General features: G+C 35.2%; 1 protein-coding gene across 1 annotated transcript; it reads left to right on the forward strand.

Annotated features, from left to right (window-relative positions):
• Nucleotides 1-1,982: 1,982 nt before the first annotated feature.
• LOC138340801 (uncharacterized) lies at nucleotides 1,983-4,529 on the forward strand. The gene is made up of 4 exons (XM_069293020.1): nucleotides 1,983-2,426; nucleotides 2,540-2,939; nucleotides 3,314-3,648; nucleotides 3,744-4,529. Exons 1-4 carry the CDS (start codon nucleotides 1,983-1,985, stop codon nucleotides 4,527-4,529), a joined length of 1,965 nt encoding a protein of 654 aa, XP_069149121.1.
• The last annotated feature ends 9,881 nt before the right edge of the window (nucleotides 4,530-14,410 follow it).

Here is a 14,410-nt window from a genome sequence, read left to right on the forward strand (position 1 = left end):
ATTGTCCTTATGGGTCTTCGAGGTGTCCAACCTTACATGCTACTTAGAGTCATGCTACAACTTGGGCGACAGAAGTTTATACCACCCAATGAAGATATGCGTGAATTCATGTATGAGTTTCATCCTAAGATACCTTTAAGGCAATCAGAGATATTTAAGATTTTGGGGGGATGCATACTCTCATGTCCCCACGATATGGTGAAGGATCGCACAAGAGGCGAGGTGGACCAAGCATACTTAGACTGGGTTCATGATCAACCCCTTCCTAAGGCTATGTAGAAGAGTCAATAAAAGGACCTATAGATGGAGAAGCAGAAATTGAAGTTAAGATTAAGCAAGCTCGCCTCAAAGTCGAAAGAAGTTACAAATCTACTCTGGATATCCTATGTAATGACCTGAAAAACGCTAAAGTGGAGTTGACTTAACGTGATGCGATATTTGAAGTTAGAGTTAGAAAACAACGCTCTACCATTCTAACCTTACAAGAAGACTTGGGCATTGTCACAGGCGCTATGGAGCAACAGGAAGAGGAGTATAAGAAAGAAAAGGTTCAACTTATCTGCGCACAGTATAGACTCCAAACTCAAGTTAAAGCTTCTATGGAATGGGAAAGAGAAACAGAAAGGCGTTTCAGTGCTTATCAGGCAGACTGTGAGATTGAGAGAGGTCAAAGTATAGCCGAGCGAGATGCACTCCACCTTCAAATTGAAGAGCTCCAAGAGCAAAGGGAAAATTTAACACATGAAGTCAATACTGCTCACCATTGGTTACAGAATTGTTATGACAATATAGATGAAGCGAGAGACAGAATACTGCAACTAAGGGATGAACTCAACAATGTTTATGCTATATATTTACACCAGAACGATGAAAGGTTGGGCCGATAGGCCCGTGCTTTCGCTCTATATCTACGAAACCGTTGGCGAAGATTTATAAAGGTCTTGGAGATGATTGAGATTCAAGGATTCAGTTTCTTTTCAAGTCTGTTTTCTTTGTAGTGATTATTTCATTTTATTTTATTATTATTTTTAGTTTTTTCTCTTTCTTTCTGTTTTAGTTATTTTATTTCATTTAGAGTCTATCTAAGTCCTAGGTACTTCTGTTTTTTTGTTTTATTCAAATCCTTGTTTTTAAAATATTTGAAAATGAATGAAAAAGATTTTCTTTCGGTCACCTTATGTGCATATGTCATGCAAAATAAAAATAAAAATAAAATAAAATAAAAAAATATTATTAATGTTTTTCTCGAACTAAGCAAGATCTGATTCATGGGCCAAACATGATACGTAGGCAACCCAGGGGTTCGATCCAAATTATTATTATTATTATTATTGTTATTATTATTATTTTCTTTTCTTTTTTCTTTCTTCTTTCTCTTAAAAAATGATAATCATAATGAAAATAAATAAATAAACAAATAAGTAAATAAATAAATAATAATAATAAAATATTAAAAAACTAATGAAGAGAAGAATGCCTAGGTAAGCCGGAAGGTCCTCCATATTAGAAGTATGTATGTGGATACAATGTGCATAATTTCTTAACACTAATCGGATTGTTACTCTATTCAGAGAGAGAAAGAGAGAGAGAGATAGAGAGAGACATACTAGCTTAAAGGTAGCTGGTTTGTGGTTAAATTGACATCACATCCTTACAAGACAAGATCGAAAGAGAAACAGAAAATGTCCCCCAAAGACATAAATGAATCGGACAATGATCAGGAGATCCAAAACTAGATGACTTCACAAGAAATAGGGACAACAGAAGAGATAAAGGCGTTAAAAAAACAAATGGCAGAGATGTACGAGTCTTGGATGAGTGGAAAACCTCCACCACCTTCAATCAAAGACTATTTTAATACAAATATGTCTAACCCTATCCAGGTGTCGACAATCAATCCGATATATCCCCCTGGATTCATCCCCTAAGCTAACATATCCAATGTCGCTGGAACTTCTATGGTGCGCCCTTCGAATACGCCAATGATGAGTTATCCACACTTTGTGTTAGCTGCCCCGACTAACAGCATGCCGCAGCCAATGATGGTGCCCATATCCAACAGCGATCCTCCGCCCAAAGTTCGGCGTGATCAGAGTTACACTCTTAAAGAGACCATTAAAATTCCAAGCTCTCATCCCCACATTCATCAGTATAGTTCCCCTGTCGAAATTGATAAGATGGTCAAGAATGAGGAACATGAAGATATGACTAAGAAAATGAAGAGTTTGGAACAGAGTATAAGAGATATGCAAGGACTAGGAGGCCACAAAGGCGTCTCGTTCAGTGACTTGTGTATGTTTCCTCACGTTCATTTACCTACTGGTTTTAAAACTCTAATGTTTGAAAAATATGATGGTCACGGAGACCCCATAGCTCATCTAAAGATATATTGCAACCAATTGAGGTGTGCAGAGGGGAAAAAAAGAGTTTCTTATGGCCTTTTGGGGAAAGCTTAGTAGGGATTGCATCTGAATGGTTCATAGATCAGGATATCACCAACTAGCACACATGGGATGATTTGGCTCGATTTTTTGTACAGAAATTCCAATATAATATTGACATTGTTCAAGATCTCTCCTCGTTAAACAACCTAAGGAAAAAGACCACGGAAAATTTTCGTGAATATGCTATCAGATTGAGGGAACAAGCTGCTAGGGTTAAACCACCGATGAAGGATTCAGAGATGATTGACGTTTTTCTCCAGGCGCAAGAACCTGATTACTTTCACTATCTGCTTTCTGTCGTGGGGAAGACATTCGCTGAAGTCATTAAGGTAGGGGAAATGGTGGAAAATGGCATAAAGTCTGGAAAGATTGTAAGTCAAGCTGCCTTAAAAGCCACAACACAAGTGCTTCAAAATGGTTCTGGAAATATTGGAGGGAAGAAGAGAAGGGAGGATGTGGCCGCTATTGTATTAGTGCCTAGGACTCATGTCCAAGGTAATTCCTCACAACACTATTTTCCTTCCCAAGCTCCACAATATTCTGTCCCATACACTCCATATCATGTTTTGAATGCACAACCAATTACACCCCCTTCTTATCCACAATGGCGTGCACTAACTCCACAAAATCATCCACCACCCCCACAAGTTCATCAAAATACTGCTAGAATTCCTTTCCGTCCTAGACAACAATACAAAAAGGGACATGGCGTTAAAGATGAGTTCACTTCTATTGGGGAGTCGTATGCTAGCTTGTTCAAAAAATTAAGGACGTTGAATGTTTTGAGTCCTATTGAGAGAAAGATGTCGAACCCTCCCCTGATAAATTTGGATTATTCTGAACATTGCACATATTGTTCTAATGCCCAGGGCACAACATAGAGATATGTTGGTATTTGAAAAGGGCCATTCAGGATTTGATCGATTCTAATAGAATTATAGTTGAAAGTCCGAGTGGACCCAACATAAATCAAAATTCATTGCCAAGGCATACTGAAACAAACATGCTGGAAATGATGAAGGGTCATGAAGAGTTTGCATCTCCGTATAAGCCAATCCTTAAGGTTGGAACTGGCATTCAAAATTTAGCAAATGTTGTTGATTTAACAAAAAAGATGCCTTTAGGGGCGGAAAATGTGTTAGAAAAGTTGAGTCCATCAAACACACCCATCTTAACTGTGAAAAGAGCCCTTGAAGATTTTTGGGCAAGCATGAGTAAGGCAAAATCGTTTGTTCCAAAAGGGCCAAACAAGCCTATCTTGATCGTGCGAGGGGCCCATATTCCTCCTGTGATTATCAGGCAGTACCCCAGCTCCCAATGACTAACCCCCAAGCTGTTCCTTGGAATTATGATCCTAGTGTCGTGACATACAAGGAAAAAGAAATAGATGAAGAAAAAGATGAAGTGGGAGGAATAACCCATTCAGGAAGATGTTATGTCCCGATGGAATTAATGAAAACAAAAAATGACCAAATACAAATAAAGAGTCCGGTCACTGAAGGAGAGGCAGAGGAATTCCTAAGGAAGATGAAACTATCAAACAACTCCGTGGTGGAACAATTAAGAAAAACACCAGCCCAAATCTCTTTGTTGTCTTTGCTAACACATTCTGATGAACATCGTAAGGCTATAATGAAAATTTTGAATGAAGCACATGTTCCTAGTAAAGTTATAGTGATTCAGTTAGAGAAGATTGCTGGGAGAATATTTGAGGTAAACCGCATCACCTTTTCAGATGATGAACTACCCAAAGAAGGTACACGACATAACCAAGGCCTACATATCACTATAAAGAGTGAGCTTTCATATGTCACTCGATTTCTAATTGAAGGAGGATCTGGATCAAATATTTGTCCTTTATCAACTCTACAGAAATTGAATGTTAGTGCTGAAAGGGTCCGACCCAACAATGTATGTGTTAGAGCTTTTGATGGGTCAAATACAAATGTTATTGGTGAGATAGAACTCATACGAACCATAGGTCCTTTGGATATCGCTTTGAATTTTCTAGTGGTGGATATCAACGCGTCCTACAATCTATTGTTGTGGAGGCCATGGGTGAATAGGGCTGGAGCAGTCCCCTAAACGTTGCATCAAATGATTAAGTTTGAACAGGACCGACAAGAGGTAATTGTTCATGTTGAGGGGGATTTGTCAATCTACAAAGACTCTTCCTTCCCTTTTATCAATGCGTATAATGAGAATGAGGCTTTAGTTTATCAAGCTTCTAAAGTAGTGGTTATTGAGCATGTCCCCGAGGGGAGTGTTATTTCAAAACCAAATATGCCCATCACGTCTATAATGGTGGTGAATGAATTGCTGAAACATGAATTTCAGCCGGGTAAATGCTTAGGAATCTGCTTGCAAGGAAAAGATTATCCTGTGAGTCTACAAAAGAACATCGGTACTTTTGGCTTAGGCTACCAAACTAGAGTCGAAGACAAAATGAAGGCAAAGAAGCAGAAGAAAGATGTATGGTCACTTACCAAGCCTATACAACCAATCTACAAATCTTTCATCAAAGCCCATGCAAAAGAATCTTATCAATCATTTTTTCTAGAGCTAGTGATGAAAGTTAGCGAAGAAATGATCAACTATTTTCAAGACTAATATGTCGAGGTTGATATGGTGGAACTCGGAGAAGGCACTAGCGACAGAGATGTGCAATTCATTGGTCCTGATGTCAATCTAAACAATTGGGATGCCACCCCTCTCCCTGTTAAAGACGAGTCTTGGTAGTCTGTCTTTTTTTTTCTTTTGTCGTTCGATTCATTCAAGGATTGTAATTCGGATTCTATATTCTCGTTTTATTTCCCTTTTCAATAGGATGTAATTGCATCTTTATTTTAGTCTAATATATTTGTTTGTTTTCTTTTATTCAGTTCTTTCTATCCCGAATCTAGTGATATGACATACATGCAAAAAATTTTGCCGGATCTTAATATCCAATCTAATCTTCGACCTAATATTGGAATAATAAGTCGAGAAATCGAATATGATGGAGATAGAGTATTTGAAGAAGTAAGGAGGGATTTCAATTATTTTGAAAATAAGTCAAATCCAAACATGAGTGAAACTGAGACGATAAATTTGGGGGATCAGGAAATTATTAAGGAGACTAAGATAAGTGTACATGTTCGACATCAAAAGGACGATATAATCCAAGCCCTGTTTGATTACAAAGATGTTTTTGCGTCATCTTATGATGACATGCCTGGATTAAGCACTGACATGGTTGTTCACAAGTTAATAATTGATCCGAATTTTCCTCCGATAAAGCAGAAGTTGAGAAAACTTAAAACCATCATGAGTGTAATAATTAAAGAGGATGTCACAAAACAACTTGAGGCCAAAGTCATTCAGGTCGCTCAATATCCTTCTTCGTTAACCAATATCGTACCTATCCCTAAGAAACACGGCAAAGTTCAAATGTGTGTTGATTATCGTGATTTGAATAAGGCAAGTCCAAAAGATGATTTTCCTTTTCCTAACATCAATAATTTATTGGATAATTGTGCTAAACATGAGGTTGCATCTTTTGTGGATTGTTTTGCGGTCTACCATCAGATTATTATCGATGATGAAGATGTACAAAAAACATCTTTTATCACTCCATGGGGTACACATTGTTATCGTGTTATGCCTTTTGGATTAAAAAATGCAGGGACAACTTATATGAGAGCAATGACAACCATGTTTCACGATATGATGCATAAATCAAAGTTTATGTGGATGACGTTATCATTAAATCTAAAAAATAGTCAGATCATTTGAAAGACTTAAGGAGATTCTTCGAAAGGCTTTGCAGGTATAATCTCAAGCTTAATCCTGCAAAACGTGTATTTAGAGAACCATCGGGGAAGCTTTTGGGGTTTATAGTCAGTCGAAGAGGTATCGAGTTGGATCCTTCAAAAATAAAAGCAATTAAGAATTTCCACCTTCAAATAACAAAATCGAGGTAATGAGCCTTCTAGGAAGGTTAAACTACATCAGCAGATTCATTGCTCAACTCACAACAACTTGTGAGCGTATCTTTAAGTTGTTGAAAAAGAATGTCATAGTAAAGTGGACCGAAGAATGTCGAGAAGCTTTTGAAAGAATTAAGAATTACTTGTCGAATCACCCTGTGTTGGTTCCCCCCGAGCCGGGAAGACCTTTGATATTGTATATGTCAGTACTGGATAATTGTTTTGGTTGTGTACTGGGTCAGCATGATGACACTAGGAAGAAAGAGCAGGCCATTTATTACCTCAGCAGGAAGTTTACCGTTTACGAAGCAAAGTACACCCTTCTTGAAAGAACGTGTTGTGCCCTAACCTGGGTAGCACATAAGTTGAAACATTATCTTTCATTTTACACTACTTATCTCATCTCTCATATGGATCCATTGAAATATATTTTTCAAAAGCCCATGCCCACAGGCAGGCTTGCAAAATGGCAAATATTGCTTAAAGAGTTTGACATTATATATATAACGCGGACCGCAATGAAAGCTCAAGCATTGACAGATAATTTGGCATAGAAACCTATTGATGAAGAATATAAACCACTTAAAACCTATTTTCCAGATGAAGATATATCTTGTATCGATGAAGTTAATCACGATAACGATCAAGGTTGGAAGTTATTCTTTGATGGTGCCTCTAACAGGAAAGGAGTTGGAATGATAGCTGTTCTTATGTCTGAATCAGGGGAATATTACCCTATATCAGCCCAACATAGATTCTATTGTACTAATAATATGTCCGAGTACGAAGCGTGCATTTTGGGTCTGAGGTTAGATGTTGACATGGGCATCCAAGAATTGTTAGTGTTAGGAGACTCAGACTTACTAGTTAATCTAATTCAAGGAGAATGGGAAACTCGAGATCCAAAGCTCATACCATATCAACAATGTTTACAAAGTCTTTGTCAATGATTCGTGTCGATAAAGTTTAGACACATTCCCAGAATGCACAATGAGATTGCAGATGCATTGGACACTTTATCTTCGATGCTCCAACACCCTGATGACGCCCATATCGACCCTCTATACATACAAATTCGTGATCAACATGCTTATTGCAACATGATTGAGGAGGAATTTGATGGTAAGCCTTGGTTTCATGATATCAAAACATATCTTCAGTCTGGAGAATGTCCGTCGGATGTAACCAGTAATCAAAAAAGAACTTTTTGACGACTAGCAAGGGGTTTTTTCTTAAGCGGAGGCATACTATACAAGAAGACACCCGATTTAGGTCTTCTAAGGTGTGTAAATTTTCAAGAGGCTTCCATAATCATGATTGAAGTACACTCAGGATTTTGTGGACCTCATATGAATGGATATTTTCTAGCCAAGAAAATACTTCGAGCAGGATATTATTGGCTCACCATGGAGTAGGATTCCATACGATCTGTTCGTAAATGTCATGAATGTCAAATACATGGTGATTTAATACATTCTCCCCCTTTTGAGTTGTATGCAATATCGGCTCCATGGCCTTTCGTGGCATGGGGAATGGATGTGATTGGACCGATAGAACCAAAAGCATCGAATGGTCACAGGTTCATCTTGGTGGCCATTGATTATTTTACAAAGTGGGTGGAAGAAGTAACTTTCAAATCAGTGACCAAGAAGGTCGTGGTGGATTTCATCCATTTCAAAATCATCTATCGGTTTGGTATTCCAAAGGTGATTATAACTAACATAGCCACAAATATCAACAACCACTTAATGCAAGAGGTATGCTACCGATTTAAGATTGAGAATCGAAATTCGACTCCGTATGACCCAAAGGCAAACGGGGTTGTAGAAGCTGCTAACAAAAATATAAAAAAGATACTTCATAAAATGGTGCAAAGTTCTCGACAATGGCATGAAAAGTTTCCTTTTGCTTTGTTGGGTTATCGCACTACAGTCCGTACGTCAGTGGGCGCTACCCCATATTCACTGGTATGCGGGACTGAGGCTGTTATACCTGCAGAGATTGAGATCCCATCTTTATGAATAGTTGTGGAAGCTGAAATTGATTATGATGAATGGATAAAAACTCGGTTAGATCAATTAAGTTTGATTGATGAGAAGCGTCTGACATCAGTATGTCATGGACAATTATATCAAAAAAGAATGACATCGGCATACAACAAAAAGGTGCGTCCTAGACATTTTGAAGAGGGTCAATTAGTGTTGAGACACATTTTGCCACATCATGCTTAAACCAAAGGAAAATTTTCTCTAAATTGGAGAGGACCATTCGTTGTTAAAAGGGTATTACCCAATGGTGCTCTTTCCTTAGCAGATATAGAAGGCAAAGTGATAGAAACGGTCGTCAATGTTGATGCTGTGAAAAGATATTACATACGATTGAGTTTTGAAATTAAAAAACCCTTATGTTTGGGCTTGACATTTCAAGGGTTGATTCAACGGGATCTCTTGGTTATGGTGTTTCGTTGACTTTTCAAAAAAAACAAAAACAAATTGTCTGAACTACGTTTGACCTAATTCTTGTTTCAGCAAGATATGTAGGCAGCCCTAATATTGTGTTCGGTTCAACCAAATACAAATCCAAAAATTCATATTGTAGTATACTGGGGCAAAAGTCGTTTGTTTATTCATTTGGTCTCTCATCTCAAAGCTCAAAATCAACCCCATCATCTAAAGTAAAAAAAAAAATCTTTGCATCAACCCTTGATATGTCGAGAATAAGGTTGTTAAGGGTAGGTGAAAATCCTGAATGGGCACCATATGAAAAATGTGAGTATAAAGAAATAAAAATGAGAGAGTCTTATTGGTAAAAACCCTAATTAGGCACCGTAAGGCGCAAAGGAGTTGAATATAAGAGAGTTTTATTGGTGAAAATTCTGACATGCACCATAAGGCAGACGTGAGCTGGAGCAATTAACATGATTGAGTTTTAGCGGCAAAGACCTTCGTGAATATCACAAAGTCTATAAGGGTTCAGATTATTTATGGCTTCATAAAGTGTTGGGATTCCACATCAAGATTGAATAATCAATAATGGTTGATGAATAGATTGGATAGCCAAGTCTTGAAATCAATTCAAATTACATGGCATGATTAGTAGTCTCAGCTCCTACACTCAGATATGTTTTTTCTTTCTTCTTCTTACAAAAAAAAGTCTTCATCGAATCTTTTCTTTTATTCTCATATAGTTCGTAATTTTCTTATACTTTTTTTCGTCACTTTTTCTTGGTATTGATTTGGGTCGAGTCTTTGTCAAAAAACTAGGAAGGAATTTCAAGACTCACTACAAAGTCTCTAAATGGTACTAGGCGAAGCATCATGCTACTGAGTTATTATCTGTCTTCAAGTGTTGAAATTCGAAAATTCTCTGTTTCAATGAAGGCTAAACAATGATTGTTATGAGATAAAGACATTGGATTTAGGTCCCAAAATAAGAAAATTTGGATGAAAGTACTATCAATCAATAAAAAGTATTGACCGTTGAAAACAACTAAAGAGTCATAAGTGTTTGAGGCTCTTGTCGAATGATGGAACCAAAAACCAACCACCACCTTATCAAACTCACAAATTTTCTTTGTTGAAGCATGGACACAAGTTTTTTCAAGATTGATGATTCGAGGAACCTAAATGTTCAACCTAGTCTGCAGCTAGCGAAATGGAAACCCTACAATAAAGACTTGTGGAATATTATATGAATGTCGGCTAATATATATCAAAATAACAATTACTTAAATGTTGAAATATTTATTTTATTTATTATTATTATTATTATTATTATTATTATTATTATTATTATTTCTCCTTGAAGGAACTTCTAAATAATGAAGATAGCATTCACAATGTTTCGTTGGTATTATTAGTTTGTTGAAAAATTTATTAGCAGGACCCTCCTGGTTAATGGGATTAGCAGGACCCTCCTCGAAAATGGGACTAACAGGACCCTCCTGGATAATGGGATAAGCAGGACCCTCCTGGATAATGGGATTAGCAGGACCCTCCTAGATAATGGGATTAGTAGGACCCTCCTAGATAATGGGACTAACAGGCCCCTCCTAGATAATGGGATTAGTAGGACCAACCTGGATAATGGGATAAGCAGGACCCTCCTTGATAATGGGATTAGAAGGACCCTCCTAGATAGGGGAATAGCAGGACCTTCCTGGATAATGGGACTAGCAGGAACCTCCTTGATAATGGGACTAGCAGGACCCTCCTGGATAATGGGATTAGCAGGACCCTCCTGGATAATGTGAATAGAAGGACCCTCCTGAATAATGGGATTAGAAGGACCCTCCTGGATAATGGGATTAGCAGGACTCTTCTGGATAATAGGATTAGTAGGACCCGCCTGGAAAATGAGACTAGCAGGACCCTCCTGGATAAGGGGATTAGCAGTACCCTCCTGGTTAATGGGACTAGCAGGTACCTCCTGGATAATGGGATTAACCCCTTGATAATGGGACTAGCCGGACCCTCTGTGATAATGTGATTAGCAGGACCCTTCTAAATAATGAGACTAGTAGGACCCTCCTGGATAATAGGACTAGCAGGTCCCTCCTGAATAATGGGATTAGATTACTTTCTCATAGGATTAACACTTCCTAGTCTGGATTTTTAGTTTTATTTTCTCCTGAAATAAACTCTTCCTAGCCGAAGTTTATGTTTTATATTTATATTTGCTAATAACTTATAAAAAAAATTTCCTAGTGAAAACTGAGGAAAATTTTTTATTTATTTTTTTTGTTAGTGGTTGTTCTCAGGTTTTCTCAAGCGAGACCGGGATTTAAAATTCAAGAAGAATGTTTCAAATTATTTAGAATAATCAATTCCATGATGGTTAGAATTAGCTTCTTCAGTGCATATAGCAGCCTGATTTTCACACATCTTTTACTAGTCAACTTTTGATCAAGAAAACAAGCATTTATTCAAGAGCATTTTTCAAGTTGTCATTTTGAAGAATGTCAAAAGTTCCGTCTAAGTGGCAGGTTCAGCCTCCATTCCAATTTTAAGTTAAGATATTCACTCAAAAATCAAGGTGATATCTTAATGTCAAAATTCAAGTGAAGATTCATGAAAAGATACATGGATAGAAGTTTGTACATTTGTTTTTCTTTTGACGAATAGTTTTCAATTTTTATGTAAGGATAAGAGCCGCGATCTGGAGCCTCGATGGAACCTCACTTAACTTCCAACTCATCACTTTGTCTCCTCGAACTACAAGTGGCCTGATTCCCTTATCACCAGTGATATGTAGGATGTCCAAACAAGGACTCGGTCGCACAAATTTTGGTCTTTCAAATAAGAGTTCGGTCAAAACTTGTCTCTTTGTCTACTTATATGTCTGAAAAACTCCTCGTGTTTCCAGTCAAAGAGGGAAAAACTGTAGACACGTAATTTTTGACCGAATTTAAGTTTAACACCAATATTTAGAGTATAAATAATTTTATCAATCTAAATAAAATATATTTTGACTTTTTATTATTTTCATTAAGTTTATTTAAAAGATATAAAAATAAACAACATAAATATAATTTTTATTAAATAAGTTTATTTTTATGGTTAAAAAAAAGGATATATATATATATATATATATATATATATATATATATATATATTACATATATTATTTAAATAAACTAATATTTCTTAATTATGTCTTTTTTGTTTTAATTACCCATTTAGCTTTATTTATTTATTTACTCAAAATAATTAATAATTATATAATTATCATTATATATATATATATATATATAATATTTAAAAAAAGTAAATATAAAACAACAAAAAGAAAACCCACCATCCCACTCCCCACTCCCCATTCCTCCCACGTACACATTGCACAGCTGCACTATTAAAAATCATAAGAAAGGTAAAAAAAAAGAAGAAGGAAAAACGGAAGAAACAAAGAAAAAAGGAAGAAAGAGAAGGATAGAAAAAAAGAAAGAAAAAAGGTGAAAAGAAAAAATACAAACAAAAAGAAAAAGACTCTTCCACAAACAAAAATCAGTAAATATATTCACATATTCTTTTTCGACTCAAAAACAAAAGTTGAAGTTGAGGTCTACTCTCGCGGTTCCTTAATCGAATTGTTTTCTTTTGGTGGAATATTTGCAAGAGGTACCATTTAATTTTTTTAATAATTTAATATCATGTTATACAAACATTGATTGCAATATATTGAAGTTGTCAAATTTCACATGTGGTTGAACGGTTATTTTTTTATATGAAGTTTGTTAAAATATTTCATATCAACTTTATGTTTAGATCCCTTATATAGTTATATTTAGTTTGAGATTATTATAACAAACCACGATTTATTTTATATTTAAATAACCCATAGTTTATTTTATATTTAAGTAAAATTATTGTCCAAGTCATGTAATTTTTAATATTTAGTTTATAATGATAAGATATGTAGCTATTATGTAAATATTAATTTTAGTTAGTAGAAATTCCATTTAATGTTAGTGACGTAAAAAAAAATCGAAAAAAATGGAAGAAAAGAAAAAATATAATAATATTAACAATAAAAAGAAAAAGGGAAAACTTAAAAAAAAATAAACAGTGAAAGAGAATATAGTTAAAAAGAGGGGAAAAGAGAGAACAAAAAATAATAGAAAAGAAGTATAAAAATAATATTAAAAAAATCAATTGAAGATGAAAGATTTTTTTATATATATATTTTTTAAAGTTTCTTTGTCCAAACAAAAAAAAATTAAGTTGAAATAAAAAAAAACAAATAAAACCTTGGAAGTATAAAAAATAATAATAACAATAAATAATAATAATAGCAAATGATGAGAAAGTAAAAAGAGACAAAAATGTAAAAAAATAAAACAAAAAATAAAAAATAATAATAATAAAGAATATCTTATTTTATTCTTCTTTGCTTGATTTAATTTATATGTATATATATATATTTTTAATTAAAGGGCATAGATTAATAATATAAGGTAGTTTTAATATATTTAAATAAATTAAAGAACGAGGGTAAATACAGTTGGGTTAGTAATATAATATTCAAAAATTATTTTAAGTCATAGATGTCCATAAAGTGACCGTGCTAGAACCACGGGACTCGAGAGATGCCTAACACCTTCCCCTCGGTCAATAGAATTCCTTACCCGAACTGGTTCGCAGACCAAACAAAGAGTCATTTCTTTTTGATTAGGGATTAAATAAAAGGTGACTTGGAACACCGTAACTCAATTCCAAGTGAAGACTCTGGAAATATTAAAATAATCCCCTAATTAATAACGTCACTTAAATTGGAAAAACCCTTACGCCGCCGCGTAAAAAAGGGGTGTGACACATATATTCAACAATTTGCCTTCAAGGCTATGGTCAACACATATATAATGAAAATAAAGTAAACACCTCCACCATAAGTGGATCATACCACACAATGTCATACAAGGCTTCATCAACATTATTATAATGAAGTAAAGAAATAGAAGAGTAGAGAAACTCTTACAAATACTTTAGCCTTTGGTCATCATTGAAAATTACTACTCTTTCATCATTTATACATTATACAGGAGTATATATAACTACTTAAATCATAAACAAAACCATGTATGAGTAGTCATAAGACCATGATACAACTGGTGCACTATACCACATATATGGTAGAATGTAGAAGAACGTAGCTGTTTAACCAATTTTACATACATTCATTACCAATTATATTTCATTAATAACATCAATCTAGGGCAGTAGCATCAAGAAATCATAGCTTATACGAGATCCTACTACATATTCCAATAGACTCTAAATCACTGTAACATGTTTCATATTAAGAATTCGTGGAAGGTAAGTTTATGTAGGATAATCCTATTCAAACTATCATGAATTGATCCACATTTTATCCATTACATATATTTCATACTCACATTACATTATCGGCAGTATCTATAGACAATTAACCATGATCATGTCATATAAAAACTAACCTAACGACAAGATCACACGTTACAATACCATAGACTTGAAGAACTTA

The sequence above is a fragment of the Solanum lycopersicum genome, chromosome 1 (assembly GCF_036512215.1).
Source record: "Solanum lycopersicum chromosome 1, SLM_r2.1".
NCBI lineage: Eukaryota > Viridiplantae > Streptophyta > Magnoliopsida > Solanales > Solanaceae > Solanum > Solanum lycopersicum.

What these genes read in the sequence shown, in the direction of transcription:
- LOC138340801 (XM_069293020.1), top strand. Translation starts at nt 1,983, where the DNA reads ATGATGAGTTATCCACACTTTGTGTTAGCTGCCCCGACTAACAGCATG. An exon ending in GTGCAGAGGGGAAAAAAAGA is followed by an intron (nt 2,427 to 2,539) that starts GTTTCTTATGGC and finishes TTTTTTGTACAG; the next exon opens with AAATTCCAATATAATATTGA. An exon ending in GAGCCCTTGAAGATTTTTGG is followed by an intron (nt 3,649 to 3,743) that starts GCAAGCATGAGT and finishes TGTGATTATCAG; the next exon opens with GCAGTACCCCAGCTCCCAAT.